Source organism: Mustela putorius, unplaced genomic scaffold (genome assembly GCF_011764305.1).
Source record: "Mustela putorius furo isolate JIRA1106 unplaced genomic scaffold, ASM1176430v1.1 tig00003911_pilon_pilon_pilon, whole genome shotgun sequence".
In the NCBI taxonomy this organism is placed as follows: domain Eukaryota; kingdom Metazoa; phylum Chordata; class Mammalia; order Carnivora; family Mustelidae; genus Mustela; species Mustela putorius.
In genome coordinates, this window is record NW_025422058.1 from 4,471,729 (window position 1) to 4,487,485 (window position 15,757).

Here is a 15,757-nt window from a genome sequence, read left to right on the forward strand (position 1 = left end):
TTGTCTAAGGAACTAATCCAGAGGGAAGAAAAAACTTATGTCTATGGAAACAGTCCTTGTAATATCATTTAATAATATAAATTGGAAGCTCCTAATTGCCTGGTAAGAGAATATTTATTTAAATGACAGTCACAAAGACTAGTAGCAAGAGAACAGTTGATGAGGTGTAAAATGGAAATAGGAGGGGAAAATGGAGGAAAAAGGAAGAACAACATTGTAAGGGAATGCAAAATCAAGGCCAGGGCTGGGATGGGTGACTGAGACAATCCCTCAGCTGAGTACTTCTACAAATCCCAGTACTGTGCAAAATCTTGGCAATAACCGTGTGTGAAGAGTGACATGTTTTTTATCTGAGGGTATTTTTTAAACCCAAACTAAAAGTGCTGTTCCCCGCGATCCGTCAACCTCAGTGAAACCGTGCCCGGGTTCTGAGGTTGAGGGGTGGCATTGTGACAAGGAGGTTGTTGGTTTGGGTAACCGCCTTAGAGCCTCACCATGAAGCGCAAGTTAGACCCTCGGGGGAGGACGTTGCCCCGGAGCTCATTGTGGAGGTTCACGTACTCATTGATAAAGTGTACATCCTCTTCGTGAGGAAGTGTCGCGTTCAAACCGAAATCCAGCAGTAGAAGCCACAGCCTCAAAATGCCTCCTCGCATCAGGGGAAGTGATTGGGCGCACCATTCCCGCGCAAAGGGCCTTGGACCCTCCATGGCCCACCCGTCGCAGACAGGCCAGTGCGCACGCGCCAGCCCGCCCCTTCCAAGCCACACCCCGACCTACGCAAGCTGGGCCTGCTTTTGGAGGTGCTTAGGGAGAAGCGGTAACAAAGTCCTAGGTTTAGGGGCAGAGAGTCATAGCAATCTGCAGAACTAACCGAAGAAAGGCTTGAGTCAAAGGAGTACAGGCTTTTCACTAAACTAAGCTAACTAAATATGGGGCACCTGGGTGGCTCAGTGGGTTAAAGCCTCTGCCTTTGGCTCGGGTCATGATCCGAGGGTCCTGGGATCTGGCCCCACATCGAGCCCCACATCGAGTCCCACATCCACCCTCCGCTCAGCGGGGAGCCTGTTTCCTTCTCTCTCTCTTTGCCTGCCGCTCTGCCTCCTTGTGATCTCTCTGTCAAATAAAAAATAAAATCTTTAAAAAAACAAAAACTAAAACTAAATATTATCCAAAGTTGATTTCTGATATCACATGATGTGTCATCGTTTATTAATGAGCCATCTGTACTGAATGCCAGTTGCTGAATAATGAACGTGTTTGAGGAACTTTCTAATTATGCAAGGGGAAATGAGCATTCTTCTTTGATACTGTTGAAAATTCAGTAGATCTTTTTCTTCCATTCTTGCCTCTTGAGTTGAAAATTTAGTGCGGGATGCACCCTTTCTTATCCTCATGGACAAAGGCATTTCCTCTTTAATTCAGACTTCCTCACTGAGATTTTTCTGTTAGTGTTTTAATAATCTTTTGTGAGGAACCACAGAATAAATGGAAGACTGGAAAGCTTAGCTTGTAGGGGGTAGAGTAGAAAACATCAAGTTCTCCTAAGGTTAAAGTATTTTCATTTCATCTCACCAGATCTGTATAGACAGCCTATAATATCAGAGTTCATCATCTCTGACAAATTGTCTTGTTCACAGTTGGTAAGAACTCATTTTTTGTTTTCATTTCTTTCTTTCAGGCAAAATGGCTAGTGTCTTAGCAGATTTTGGCTTGGTCTCTTTGCGTTCAAACATTTTGCTGAAGAAAACTTGCTTTGAGGAATATAAGTTCTAGGCACAAAATAAAAGCACATATTTGGCTTGGGATACACATTTGCATATAACCAACCGTGCTCCATAGCATTGAAGAGGTATTTGAAATCAGGGACACTGGGACAGAAGTTTGCCACAAAGAAAGCATTGGCATCTGGCTGGTCAAAATATATTTTAAAATGTGCTTTAAAAATTACAGTGTACAGGGGCACCTGGGTGGGTCAGTGGGTTAAGCCTCTGACTCTTGGTTTCTGCTCAGGTCATGATCTGGGATGGTGGGATCAAGTCTCAACTTGGGCTCCCCTTTCAGTGGGGAGTCAGCTTGAGATTCTCTTCCTCTCCCCCTCCTGTCATGGTCTTGCTCTGTGTCTCTTTTTCTCTAAAATAAATAATCTTTTAAAAAATGATGATGTATACAACTGAAAGCAGTAGACCTCACAAGATGGTTTCATTCATGCTGTTATACTTCTAATAAGTGTTTATTACCAGGCAATGTGTTAGATAATTGAGAAAGACCCAGACTCTGCCGCCAAATAGCCTATAGTTTAGAGAACTAGCAAATTGGTAACTCTATTAACATGTGATAAAAATAAAACCAAAATGTTGTTGCAGCATGTATGGGACAATTAACACCCTTTATGAGGACCATGGAAGCCTTTCTAGAGAACGTAACTGCAAGAATATGAAGCATACACGTGACAGAGCACATTCTAAGCAAAGGGAAAAGAGCATGTAATTATACCAGGATATCTGAAAAGACTACAACTGTTTTAGTACAAGCAGGTACTAAAACAGGGATGGAGGTGGCATGTGGTGAAAGATGGAATTCCTTTATTATGTTGGTACTGTTGTTAGATTATGAAAATTGCTGTATCAAGGCACAAGATAAGTAGTATAATGCAATCTTAGATTAGGAAGAAATTTTAGACAATTTTACTAGTCCTATGTATTGGTCAGACGCTCTGACACATCACTAATAGGAGATCATTATACTTCTCCTTAAATAGTTATACTAAGAAGGAAGTTACTGTCTCTTAGGCAACCTATTGCTGGACACCACATTCAGTCACAGGTATTTCTTTAGGACCTCCTATATGTCTGAGTCCCTTATAGGTGTTAAAGTTACAAACTAAATATGTAGTCTGAACAAACTAAATATGTAGTCTATCCATATGAATCTTTTAGTTATGGGTGATTCAAATAAACTAATAATTATGATGCAGAGTAGTAAATGCTATTTTTGAAAAAGATTTTACTTATTTTAGAAAGAGAGAGAGAGAGAACATGAGCAGGGGAAGGGGCAAAGGGAGAGGGAGATGAAGAAGTAGATTCCCCATTGAGTTTGGAGCCTGATGCTGGCTCCATCTCAGGACCCAGAGATCATGACTCCAGCTGATATCAGATGCTCAATCAACTAAGCCACCTAGGTGCCCCAGTAAATGCTACTTTTAGTTTATTTTAAAAATTCTTATTTTGTTACAGGCACTATTTTATTTTTTAAATTTTTTTATTGTGGTAAAATACACATTACCATAAAATTTACCATTTTAACCATTTTTAGTGTAAAATTCAGTGGCAGCTACATTCACAGTATTGTATAATTGTCATTAGTGTTTCCAGAACTATCTGGGGCTATTTAAAATGCTGGGAAAATATCAATTCATTTAAATCATAAATGTTTGAGAAACAGACACTATGATTATCTGATTAACAGATGGAAAACTCAGAAAAAGAGGTCACGTAATTGGTCTAAAGTCACCAGCCAGTATATGGTAGAGCTAGTTTTTAAACCCAAGTGACTAAAATGGAAGTACAGAGGAAGGGCCCATAAATCCAGGTAGTTTTTTTTTTTTGTGCAGAAAGAGGTTGGGTTTGCTGAGAATGTTTTGCAAAATATTCAGTCTTTCAGTGAATTGGTCCACATTATGTACTTCATACAAGAAACATTTCAAATGTATTAGATTCTAAAATACATTTTTCAAAAAATTTAAAGGGGTATGTTATATTTGAGGATTATTTAACCACTGTTTAACATTTTATGTATTAAAATCACAGAGTCTATATCAGAGGACTTGGGCAGGGCATCCCAAGATGGGACACTTTGGCATGAAGACTAGTTTGAGTTCAAAAACAATCAAAACCCATCAGATTCAGGAAAAGCTCTTTATCTCCCTGCAACTGTGAGGTCTCTATGAAGAATTTAGATAGAGGACTGCTCCAGGAAGAGAGTTATTGCCATAGATTACTACATTATACTATGACCTAGTTTTGATAGACAGGGAGGAACCTAGCAGGGTCTGTTTGATCAAAGTCTTCTATGTCCCCTTGGTTTTTTTTTTTTTTTTTTTTTTGTCCCCTTGTTTTTGAAAGGTCCAGCAAACATTTATTATACATTTACTTTTTGATCTTCCTGTGAATTGCACTTTTTCTCTTTGAGATCCAGATTGCTGTTCCCTTCTCCCTAGTTCAGAATGATATATATACCTTATTTTGCCTGTCTTTGGAATTTCTGTGTCTGTTTGGATTCCCCATACATACAAAATCAAGTTTGATTTTCTTTTGTTAATCTGTCTCATGACAATTTGATTCTTAGTCAAGCCAGAAGGACCATGAATAGGAAAGGAAATTCTTCTCCCCAGTGGTACTAAAAGATGTTCATTTTCTCATAAGTTCTTATAGCTTGTGACTTTTTGAATTTTGAAATTTTAGCCTATTCATCTAGCCCTCAAAGAGTTTTAACTTGTTTAATCTTGAAAGTGGTGATATAATTTAACTCATTAAATTTCTTGAAGGCATTGGAATTGTTAAAGTGTATTGACAGAATAATCTATTTCTTTACAAGCAATGTGAAAAATAAATTATCACTAAATTATTTATTTTACTAAAGTTCTGCTGCAGATGTTCTTTTTGAATACTGATTTACTTTTCTGTTGTGTCTACAGAGATATTGTCTTCACTTGAAAAGTATGGGTAATTTTAGAATACAGACTTTAAGTCTCTTGCTTATCTCAGATGTCTTTAGGATTGTTTTCAGTTTCTGTACATTGTGATTGAAATTTTAGGGAAAAATACTCTAATTCACACTCTGATTTTGATAAAAACTAACAAGTTTAAAAATACATTTTTTATGTACACTTAAGAAGAATGATCATGCAATAGGCCAAAGATTATTTTGTTGTCCGTAGAGATATTATTGAGGAGACATGCTGTTTTTACTTTACTCTTATTCTTTCACTTTTATGTCAGTCTTCACTTGATTGATCTGTTCTATAATTCCAAAAATTCAAATTATAATAATGGTGCATGAGAACCATTATAAGAGAAAAACCAAAATGATGCACAAATAAGATGAACATTCCCAAATGGAAAGATGGATGTTAGTTCATTAAAATGTAAATAGAAAACAACTGAGTTGATATTTATCAGCTAGATAAATATCAAAGGATTAAAATCATGGATGTGCCATCAAGATACATTTAAGAATCATTTAAAATTCCTAAGAAAATGACCAACACAATTAGAAAAATAAAGGAGATAAGTAGGCAATTGATTAAAAAAAAAAAAAAAGGCCAGAAACTGTGGAAATTTCATGTTGCACCTATCATTCTCACATATAGATAAAATTTTACTGTATATAACCAGCTTCCAGGAAGAGTTTAGACCTCAGGAAATAAAATATAGTATACCTCTATCTAAAAGTCAAAAGCATAAAATTGAATATAAATCTGGGAATATTTATATGAAATTTTGACTCCTAAATTTATATTATGTTTGTATTCTTGAGGTCAGTATTTATTTAGAGTGGTTGTATATATGCAATGACTCCTAGGACTCCTTGACCAAAGGAAAGTCTTCCCTCACACCATCTTAACGCTCAAAAAATATATCTGTAAATCTGAATGAAGTTTATAAAAATATGTTTAAACCTATTAGTAGTTCAAGAAATGGAAAGTAATAGCATCTACCTCACAGGATTAAGAGGACTATATAATTATTATATGTGAAGCACTTAGTACTTGGCACGTTGTAAACCTTACTTAGTGTTAGGTATTACTATTATTAAATTAATACTATTAATAAACAGTACCTCATTTTTGCTTATATTGACAAGAACTAAAATAAATTTTTAACCAATAGTATGGTGTCAGGCACGTTATGCATTTTTAATACATATTTATTGAATTATTTTGATAAGGAGCAAATCCAGTGTGTACAGGTGAGTCCTTGGCATTTTTTGACAGAGAGCAATGGCAAATGGTATATAGCTTTCCTGAGGGAAAATGGGAGTTCTACAGGGAGTGATGATTTGGGGATTTTTTTTATTTCTTTTGTGCAGTATATCAACCTGCGTAGATTTAATTACAGAGTATATTACCTGGTTTTAACTAAGCCAACCATTAGCAGATGATCACATGTCTTGCTGAAAGGAAATTACAGGTTAATTATAGTTGTAAAGACACAAGTGCAAACAAACAGTATCAATTGATTCTTTTTTTTTTTTTTTTAAATTATTTGTCAGAGAGACAGGAAAAAAAGAGAGAACAAGCAGGGGGAGTGGCAGGCAGAGGGAGAAGCAGGCTATAGGCTAAGCAAGGAGCCTGATGAGGGACTCAATCCCAGGACCCTGGGCTCATGACCTGAGCCTATGACAGATGCTTAACTGACTGAAGCACCCAGGTATCCCGAGTATCAGTTGATTCTTATCATCGTCCTGGTACAAACCTCTCTTTAGCACCTATTTTTAAATTCATTATTATGTGATCCCTTTCAGGTTCAGTTTTTGAGTATTTAAAATGTATATTGCTCTATTATAAAACTACACATAATACATGTAATTAAATGATATATGTATACGTTTTTAAAAAAGATTTTATTTATTTGACAGAGAGAGAGATCACAAGTAGGCAGAAAGGCAGGTAGAGAGAGAGGAAAGCAGGCTCCCCGGCAAGCAGAGAGCCCGATGCGGGGCTCAATACCAGGACCCTGAGACCAGGACCCAAGCCAAAGGCTGAGGCCCAGCCCACTGAGCCACCAGTATAGAGTCACCAACTCCCTGACTTGTTAGGGAATGCCCTGGGTTTGGTCTGTTTTTTTGTGTCCTTGAAAACTCCTCAGTCCCAGGCAAAGCAGGACTGTTGACCAGTCTATCTATCGGTCTATCTGTCTATTTTACTGATAAGGATACATAATCAAAAAACTATAGAGACTGCTGTTTAAAGCCATCTGTTTATGATCCTTCCCAAGGGGTAGGAATGTGATAAACCTGGCCCAGCTACGACTGATGAGTCTGATGAGTTTACCGGCAAGTGATTAGTCAAATTTGTGGGAATTTCAAAGATACCCTAGTAGGAGAAGAGGATCCCCCGAAAAGAATGCACTGTTTAGATTCCGAGTTAAGTGCCTTCAGTAAATTGAAAAGGCCAAACCCAGAGCAGTTTGTATAGTAATGGCAAACTGAGTGACATAGGAGGGTTAATTACTTAAGGTCACTATTAAGAACAAGATTTTCTCAGAGTAAAAGAATGGCTAATGATGTCAGCCCTCCCAACATGTCCTTTGAAAAGCCTAGGGATATGATCATAAGGAATAGAAAAGACAACTCTTTGACCCAGAATTTTTCTTCTTGGCAATGAGAGGAAGCCCCACTCAGAAAGGCAGAGGCACTCCAGCTACCAAGCTTCTGTTCACACTTCAGCGTAGAGAACTCTGCAAATAGAGACCCCCTTTTCTAAGAAATACCACTACTTGCAAGTTTCCATAGCAGTGCCAATTTAATATTCTGAGAAATATTTCTTCAAAATCAGAGAATATAATCTATCTTATTAATTCTTTCAAAGAACCAGCTCCTAGTTTCGTTGATTTGTTCTATTGTTTTTTTTGGTTTCTATTTCATTGATTTCTGCTCTGATCTTTATGATTTCTCTTCTCCTGCTGGGTTTAGGCTTTCTTTCTTGTTCTTTCTCCAGCTCCTTTAAGTGTAGGGTTAGGTTGTGTACCTGAGACCTTTCTTGTTTCTTGAGAAAGGCTTGTACTGCTATATATTTTCTTCTCAGGACTGCCTTTGTTGTGTCCCACAGATTTTGAACCGTTGAGTTTTCATTATCATTTGTTTCCATGAAATTTTTCAATTCTTTAATTTCCTGGTTGACCCATTCATTCTTTAGAAGGATGCTGTTTAGTCTCCATGTGTTTGGGTTCTTTCCAAATTTCCTCTTGTGATTGAGATCTGGCTTCAGAGCATTGTGGTCTGAAAATATGCAGGGAATGATCCCAATCTTTTGATACCGGTTGAGACCTGATTTAGGACCCAGGATGGGATCTATTCTGGAGAATGTTCCATGTGCACTAGAGAAGAATGTGTATTCTGTTGCTTTGGGATGAAATGTTCTGAATATATCTGTGATGTCCATCTGGTCCAGTGTGTCATTTAAGGCCTTTATTTCCTTATTGATCTTTTGCTTGGATGATCTGTCCATTTCAGTGAGGGAAGTGTTAAAGTCCTCTACTATTATTGTATTATTGTTGATGTGTTTCTTTGATTTTGTTATTAATTGGTTTATATAGTTGGCTGCTCCCATGTTGGGGGCATAGATATTTAAAATTGTTAGATCTTCTTGTTGGACAGATCCTTTGAGTATGATATAGTGTCCTTCCTCATCTCTTATTATAGTCTTTGGCTTAAAATCTAATTGATCTGATATAAGGATTGCCACTCCTGCTTTCTTCTGATGTCCATTAGCATGGTAAATTCTTTTCCACCCCCTCACTTTAAATCTGGAGGTGTCTTCAGGCTTAAAATGAGTTTCTTGGAGGCAACATATAGATGGGTTTTGTTTTTTTATCCATTATGATACCCTGTGTCTTTTGATTGGAGCATTTAGCCCATTAACATTCAGGGTAACTATTGAGAGATATGAATTTAGTGCCATTGTATTGCCTATAAGGTGACTGTTACTGTATATTGTCTCTGTTCCTTTCTGATCTACTACTTTTAGGCTCTCTCTTTGCTTAGAGGACCCCTTTCAATATTTCCTGTAGAACTGGTTTGGTGTTTGCAAATTCTTTCAGTTTTTGTTTGTCCTGGAAGCTTTTAATTTCTCCTTCTATTTTCAATGATAGCCTAGCTGGATATAGTATTCTTGGCTGCATGTTCTTCTCGTTTAGTGCTCTGAATATATCATGCCAGCTCTTTCTGGCCTGCCAGGTCTCCGTGGATAAGTCTGCTGCCAATCTAATATTTTTACCATTGTATGTTACAGACTTCTTTTCCCGGGCTGCTTTCAGGATTTTCTCTTTGTCACTAAGTCTTGTAAATTTTACTATTAGGTAACAGTGTGTGGACCTATTATTGATTTTGAGGGGGGTTCTCTGCACCTCCTGGATTTTGATGCTTGTTTCCTTTGCCATATTGGGGAAATTCTTTCCAATAATTCTCTCCAGTATACCTTCTGCTCCCTCTCTCTTTCTTCTTCTTCTGGAATCCCAGTTATTCTAATGTTGTTTCATCTTATGGTGTCACTTATCTCTCGAATTCTCCCCTCGAGGTCCAGTAGCTGTTTGTCCCTCTTTTGCTCAGCTTCTTTATTCTCTGTCATTTGGTCTTCTATATCACTAATTCTTTCTTCTGCCTCATTTATCCTAGCAGTGAGAGCCTCCATTTTTGATTGCACCTCATTAATAGCTTTTTTTATTTCAACTTGGTTAGATTTTAGTTCTTTTATTTCTCCTGAAAGGGCTCTTATATCTCCCGAGAGGGTTTCTCTAATATCTTCCATGCCTTTTTTGAGGCTGGCTAGAACCTTGAGAATCGTCATTCTGAACTCTAGATCTGACATATTACCAATGTCTGTATTGATTAGCTCCATAGCCTTTGGTACTGCCTCTTGTTCTTTTTTTTTTGTGGTGAATTTTTCCGCCTTGTCATTTTGTCCAGATAAGAGTATATGAAGGAGCAAGTAAAATACTCAAAGGGTGGCAACAACCCCCGGAAAATATGCTTTAACCAAATCAGAAGAGATCCCAAATCATGAGGGGGGGAAGAGGATAAAAAGAGGTTCAGAAGGAAAGAAAAAAAAAAGCAAAGAAAAGAAACAATTAAAAAAAGAAAACAAATAAAGAAAAAGTATAAAAAAGAAAAAATATATATATAGTAGATAAACTAGTTAAAAAACGTTAAAAAAGAAAAGCATAAAAGTTAAAAAAAATTTAGCAGAAGAGGAGAAAAAAATTGAAAAAGAAAAAAAATTAAATTAACTGCAAGACTAAAGAATCATGGGGAGAAAGCCATGAGTTCTGTGCTTTGCTTTCTCCTCCTCTGGAATTCTGCTGCTCTCCTTGGTATTAAAACTGCACTCCTTGGTAGGTGAACTTGGTCCTGGATGGATTTCTTGTTGATCTTCTGGGGGAGGAGCCTGTTGTAGTGATTCTCAAGCGTCTTTGCCCCAGGTGAATTGCACCGCCCTTACCAGGGGCTGGGCTGAATAATCCACTCGGGTTTGCTTTTGGGAGCTTTTGTTCCCTGAGCATTTTCTGTAGAGTTTCGGAGGATGGGAATACAAATGGCGGCCTCCTGGTCTCCGGCCTGGAGGAGCTGAGAGCCCGGGGCCCCACTCCTCAGTGCGCCCTCAGAGAACCGCGCCCAATTACTCCTGTTTCCGTGGCCTCCAGCTGCGCTCCAAGCTCACCGTGCCTGCGACCCATTCAAGGTAACCCCTAGCTGGGAGCTCACTCCTTGTCTCTGTCTCTGTAGCTGGCTTCCCCGTTCTAATACCTGTAAGCTCTGTGACACTCAGACACCCCTGATCCTTCTGTGACCCTGCGGGACCTGAGGCCACGCTGACCCCGCATGGGCTTCACCCGGTTTAGCCTCTGGAGCAATGTCCCTCAGTGGAACAGACTTTTAAAAGTCCTGATTTTGTGCTCCGTTGCTCCACCGCTTGCAGGGAGCCGGCCCCTCCCCCCAGGGTCTATCTTCCCGTTGCTTTGGATTCACTTCTCCGCCAGTCCTACCTTTCAGAAAGTGGTTGATTTTCTGTTCTAGAATTGCTGTTCTTCTCTTCGATCTGCCGTTGGATTTGTAGGTGTTTTCAATCTTTAGATAAGCTATCTAGCTGATCTCCTGCTAGCTGAAGTAGTCTCAGCCTGCTACTTCTCTGCCATCTTGACTCCTCCCCCAGAGAATATAATCTATAAAAATTAATTTTTTATGTGTTCTGTAGAACTTAAGTTAATCTGATTTAAGGAAATATGCTTTTGGATGAATAAGGTGTCTGGAGAAGATAAGGAGATGATTATATTAAAAATCAGAGGATATTTTAATTATTCATGAAAAAATTTAATTCAAAAAATCCAGGAAGACAACACAAAATATATGTATATGTGTCAGCTTAACTTTCACTTATTTCAAACTGCAAGTTAAGGAGTAATTATGGATCTGAATTTTAACAATGCAATAGTTAAACAAATAGCAGTAGTTTACCGAAAAGATAATGATTCTATAAAGATGATGACAAATAGCAGTGTGATAGTTAATTTTAAGTGTATCAGTATGGCTAGACTGTGGTGACACTCTATGTGTCAGTGTGGCTAGACTATGATGGCAAGTATTTGGTGAAGCACTACTCTAGCTATCGTTGTAAAGTTATTTTTTAGATATGATTAACTTTACAATCAGTTGACTTAAGTAAAACAGATTACCCTCCATGTGAGGGTGGGCTGCATCCAATCAGTTGAGGGCATTTAGAGCAAAGAGATTTCCTGAAGAAAGAATTCTGCTTTCAGATTGCATGATAGAAATTCTGCCTGATTTTCAAGACCTCAGACACAAAACTGCAACAGCAACTCTTACTTGAATTTCCACCCTGCCAACTTGCCTTACAGATTTCAGACTTGCTAGCTTATGGTCATATAAGACAATTCTATTGAATCTTTCCCCTCTCTTTGTCTCTGTCTCTCTCTGTTGGTTCTGTTTTTCTGGAGAACCTTGACTAATAGAAACATATTTGAAATATAAAATCATTTGGCTTTTTTTTTTTTTTTAAAGAATAGCAATAATCATCCACATATGTGGAGATACTTAGGTATTTAGCAATATAAACAAAATAACTCTCAATCATGTTAAAAATACATTTGGGGGTGCCTAGATGGCTTAGTGAGTTAGCATATAATTCTTAATTTCCTCTCAGGCCATTATTTCAGGGTCATGAAATCAAGTCCTATGTTAGACCCCATGCTGAGCAAGGAGTCTGCTTAACATTCTCTCTCTGCTCCTCTCCTCCTTGCTCTCTCTATCTCTCTTTCTAAAAACTGTCTGTTTAAAAATAAATTTTAAAATGATTTTTAATATTTATATCTGAGGAGGTTGGTGATTGCTTTAGTTGAGAAGAAAAAGATCTAGATAGTTTAGCCCATAGAAGTCAACAATTCAACATAACTGATTTTTGAAACTGAATTAATTGAATAGTTTCTTTTGTTTTTTGTTTTTGTTTTTTGTCTTCAGACAAAAGAAATGGCAGAATTGACTGATTCTTTGGTTTGTAGAGGTGGTGTTAACTCTACTACAGTTGTGTAGGTTTTAAAAGTTATACTGTCTGTATCCTGTTATTTTATAAGGTCACATTTTAAAATAAAATCTCCTAAAAGAACATACATTTACTTTTCAGAGGTTTAAAATTTAATTGATTTCCCTTTAATCAATTAAATTAATTAAATCAATTAAACTAATCAATTTAATCTTTTCCCATCCATTTCTCCAACTATTTTATGACATTACATGCTATCTGAAACTTTCCTTAATAACATTTTGTTTCTGAATAATATTAATGGTATTCTTAAAGGAAATTACTGGAATATAAGGAAAATGCCTGATATCCGAAATGTTCTTTAAGTGTCCTATAATTAAAATGACAATCTAGGGGGCGCCTGGGTGGCTCAGTGGGTTAAGCCGTTGCCTTTGGCTCAGGTCATGATCTCAGGGTCCTGGGATCGAGTCCCCGCATCGGGCTCTCTGCTCAGCAGGGAGCCTACTTCCTCCTCTCTCTCTCTGCCTGCCTCTCTGCCTACTTGTGATCTCTCTCTGTCAAATAACGAAATAAAATCTTTAAAAAAAATTAAAAAATTAAAATGAAAATCTAGAAAACTAGAGAGTGGGACTCTTGATGCAATGTAGAATTTAAAAAAAGAGAAAACAATTTAAAAAAATTTTTTTTCTTTTTTTACTGCTACCCTTCTATACTCAATACATCTTTTGTTAAAATCAGACATTAAATTTAGGTAACAGACAAGAGTGTAGAAGTTTTAAAGAATTAAACTGATGAGAGTTTTATGTTCAGCCATAAACTATTTATTGTCACATTTGAAACTTTTCTTATATATAAATGACCATTAAAATAGTATCAAGAAGAACAGAAACTAGGCACAATGGGTTACATGATATCTGTTGAGGTGCTGTCCCTTGTGGATTCCAATCTGAATAGTCTGTCAATAAAACACAACAGTTGAAAGCTCCATTTAGTTTCAAGGGGAGGAAGTAATTGAATCAATATTGAAATAGTTTGATACGTACTTTCAGATTCATCAAGCTCTTTATTACCTAAGGTAGACAAAAAAAATTATAGAATTAAGGGCATTCACTTGCTTTTCTGGTTTTTTAAATAAGATAAACTTAGGAAACTTAGTTTGGCTTTAAACTTAGTTTAACTTAAGAAAATGAAAGTTTCCTCCCCCCAATTCTGCAGTGTTTAAAAATCTATATGATGCCCTCTGCCAGAAAGTCATGTCATAAGATATTTCTAGAGAAGCTTTCATGTTGAAGGGAAAAAAACCACTAAAATTGACAAAACTAAATAAAGTAGTTGACTTTACTTGTAGAATTCTGCCATGTCCATTTAAATTCTGTGAAAAAGAATGTAATTCCCTCATGTTGACTTTTTGGTACCCAGAGCCCTCCATTAAATATCTCATTTGTTTCTGGTGTGGCTCCTGCTCCAAATTTTACTCTGTGTCTTTTTGTCATTAAATTTTTTTCCTCTATTTAACAAGATCCTATAGTTTATTAAGAATTCATTTAATTTAATTCATTTATTCACTTTTTGAGTTTGTACTCTGTATTGAACATAATTCTAGGCTTTAGATATAATAGTTATCAGGAAAAAATAAAGTTTCCTTACAGAAAAGTAAGGGGAGAAAGTCTCTTGTTAATCTGCTCCCATCATTCAAAAAGGAAGTCAACAAAACTAAAAATTGGCTTTATATTTTTGTATTGGAGATATATATATATATATATATATATATATGATGAGAGCTTTATATATATATATACATATATATATATATATATAGCCAATATATTTTTATATAGCCAATATATTTTTATATATTGGCTATATATTCTTTGTACAAAAAAGAGGAAAAAGCACAAATCAACAGTCATAGGACTTAGATAAGTGGAACCATACCACAGCAAAGATATTAATATTGATTTATTTATGTACTTATTTATTTACTGGAGAGAGACAGAGACAGAGACAGAGATAATGAGAAAGAACAGGAACAGGGAGAAGAAGAAGATGCAGACTTACTACTGAGCAGGAAACCTGATGCGGGGCTTGATTCCAGGACCCTGAGATCATGACCTAAGCTGAAGGCAGATACCTAACTGACTGAGCCACCCAGGCATCCCCAAGATGTTAATTCTTTACAAATATATTTATATGTAATTCCAACCAAAATTTCAAGGTCCTCTGTAGAACTAATAAACTTATCTCGTGGTTAATTGCAAGAGCGAAGGTTGAGGAAGAGCTGCGTGATTTCTGAACAATTAGAAGAGAAACAAGTTGGGATAACACCTCCTACCGGGTAGCAAAGCTTATTGTAACCTTTGCAGCTTGTGTGGTGCTGTCGTGGAGATTCATTGTCGGTAACTGCTTGAATCTTGGGATGAAGAAGCTCATGACAGAAAAAGTCCTCAAGTAAAAGTAGAATATCCAAATAGAGTACAACAAAATGATGTTTAAGAACCCAGAGATTTCCTAAAGCGACAAAAACTAGAGGGTCAAGATTTCAGCGCTGGAGATCCACAGACAATGGACTGACATTATGAAAGCTGATTCCCACCCCAGGAGCCATTTCATTTCATCTTGGGCCCAGGTCTAGGGCTGAAAATCTGGGCTTTGCCCGGGCAGAGGCTGATTTTGGATAAACAGAAACCATTGGAGCTTTTGCTGGGCTTCTAAGACTAAATAGAGAATATTGGAGAATCGAGTTCAAGATCCTGGTGAAAGGGACACCTGGATGGCTCAGTGGGTTAAAGCCTCTGCCTTCGGCTCAGGTCATGGTCCCAGGGTCCTGGGATCGAGCCCTGCATCAGGCTCTCTGCTTAGCGGGGAGCCTACTTCCCTTCCTCTCTATCTGCCTGCTTGTGATCTCCATTTCTCAAATAAATAAATAAAATCTTAAAAAAAAAAAAAAGATCCTGGTGAAAGGTAAAGGTAGAAGAATGAGTCCAAGATGGTCATTTTGCCCTTAAATTGTTTAATTTTGAAGCTATGAGCAACAGGACTAAAATCCTAGGCTGAAAGCCTCTGGAAAGCAAAGCAGATTTTTCAGTAATCTCAGAATGCTAAAGTAAGGCAGATTAGAATTCAGAACCTCTTAGGGAAAGGCAACAGTGAACACATCAGTCTCTCAGTGGAAAGCTCTGGAAATATATGCCCTTGGAACAGAGACAGAGGTAGACCAAGCCTTGCATGAATTCTAACCCAGGGTTGACTAATCTGTGTTTGGATTAAGGTGAACAACCTTGACTCTGTTCAGCAGAGGAAAAGGTAGAACTCCCTACATTTTGTTTTACACATATTGTTAGTTGCTTAATAGGCACTTATTAGGCATATACCAAGTGTTTTTGCAGTATACTGCTGTGACACAAACTTCCAGAACAACGGCTTAAAACAATAAAGATTTATTATTATTTCTTACAATTATCTGGATTGGCTGGCTCTACAAGA

The 15,757-nt window shown here is 37.2% G+C and overlaps 2 protein-coding genes across 2 annotated transcripts in view; both read right to left on the minus strand.

Moving 5' to 3' along the window:
• GLIPR1L2 (GLIPR1 like 2) overlaps nucleotides 1–719 on the minus strand; it is a 30,755-nt gene extending 30,036 nt beyond the window's left edge. Inside the window, exon 1 of the mRNA XM_004752403.3 lies at nucleotides 495–719. Coding sequence (XP_004752460.1) covers nucleotides 495–710 — 216 coding nt within the window. The 5' untranslated portion in view covers nucleotides 711–719. The remainder of the gene's footprint in view (nucleotides 1–494) is intronic.
• A 12,366-nt stretch (nucleotides 720–13,085) lies between these two features.
• The window catches only part of GLIPR1L1 (GLIPR1 like 1), a 33,027-nt gene continuing 30,355 nt past the window's right edge, over nucleotides 13,086–15,757 (minus strand). Inside the window, exons 5-6 of the mRNA XM_004752402.3 lie at nucleotides 13,318–13,344; nucleotides 13,086–13,229 (exon numbers count right to left, since the gene is read on the minus strand). Coding sequence (XP_004752459.1) covers nucleotides 13,120–13,229; nucleotides 13,318–13,344 — 137 coding nt within the window. The 3' untranslated portion in view covers nucleotides 13,086–13,119. The remainder of the gene's footprint in view (nucleotides 13,230–13,317; nucleotides 13,345–15,757) is intronic.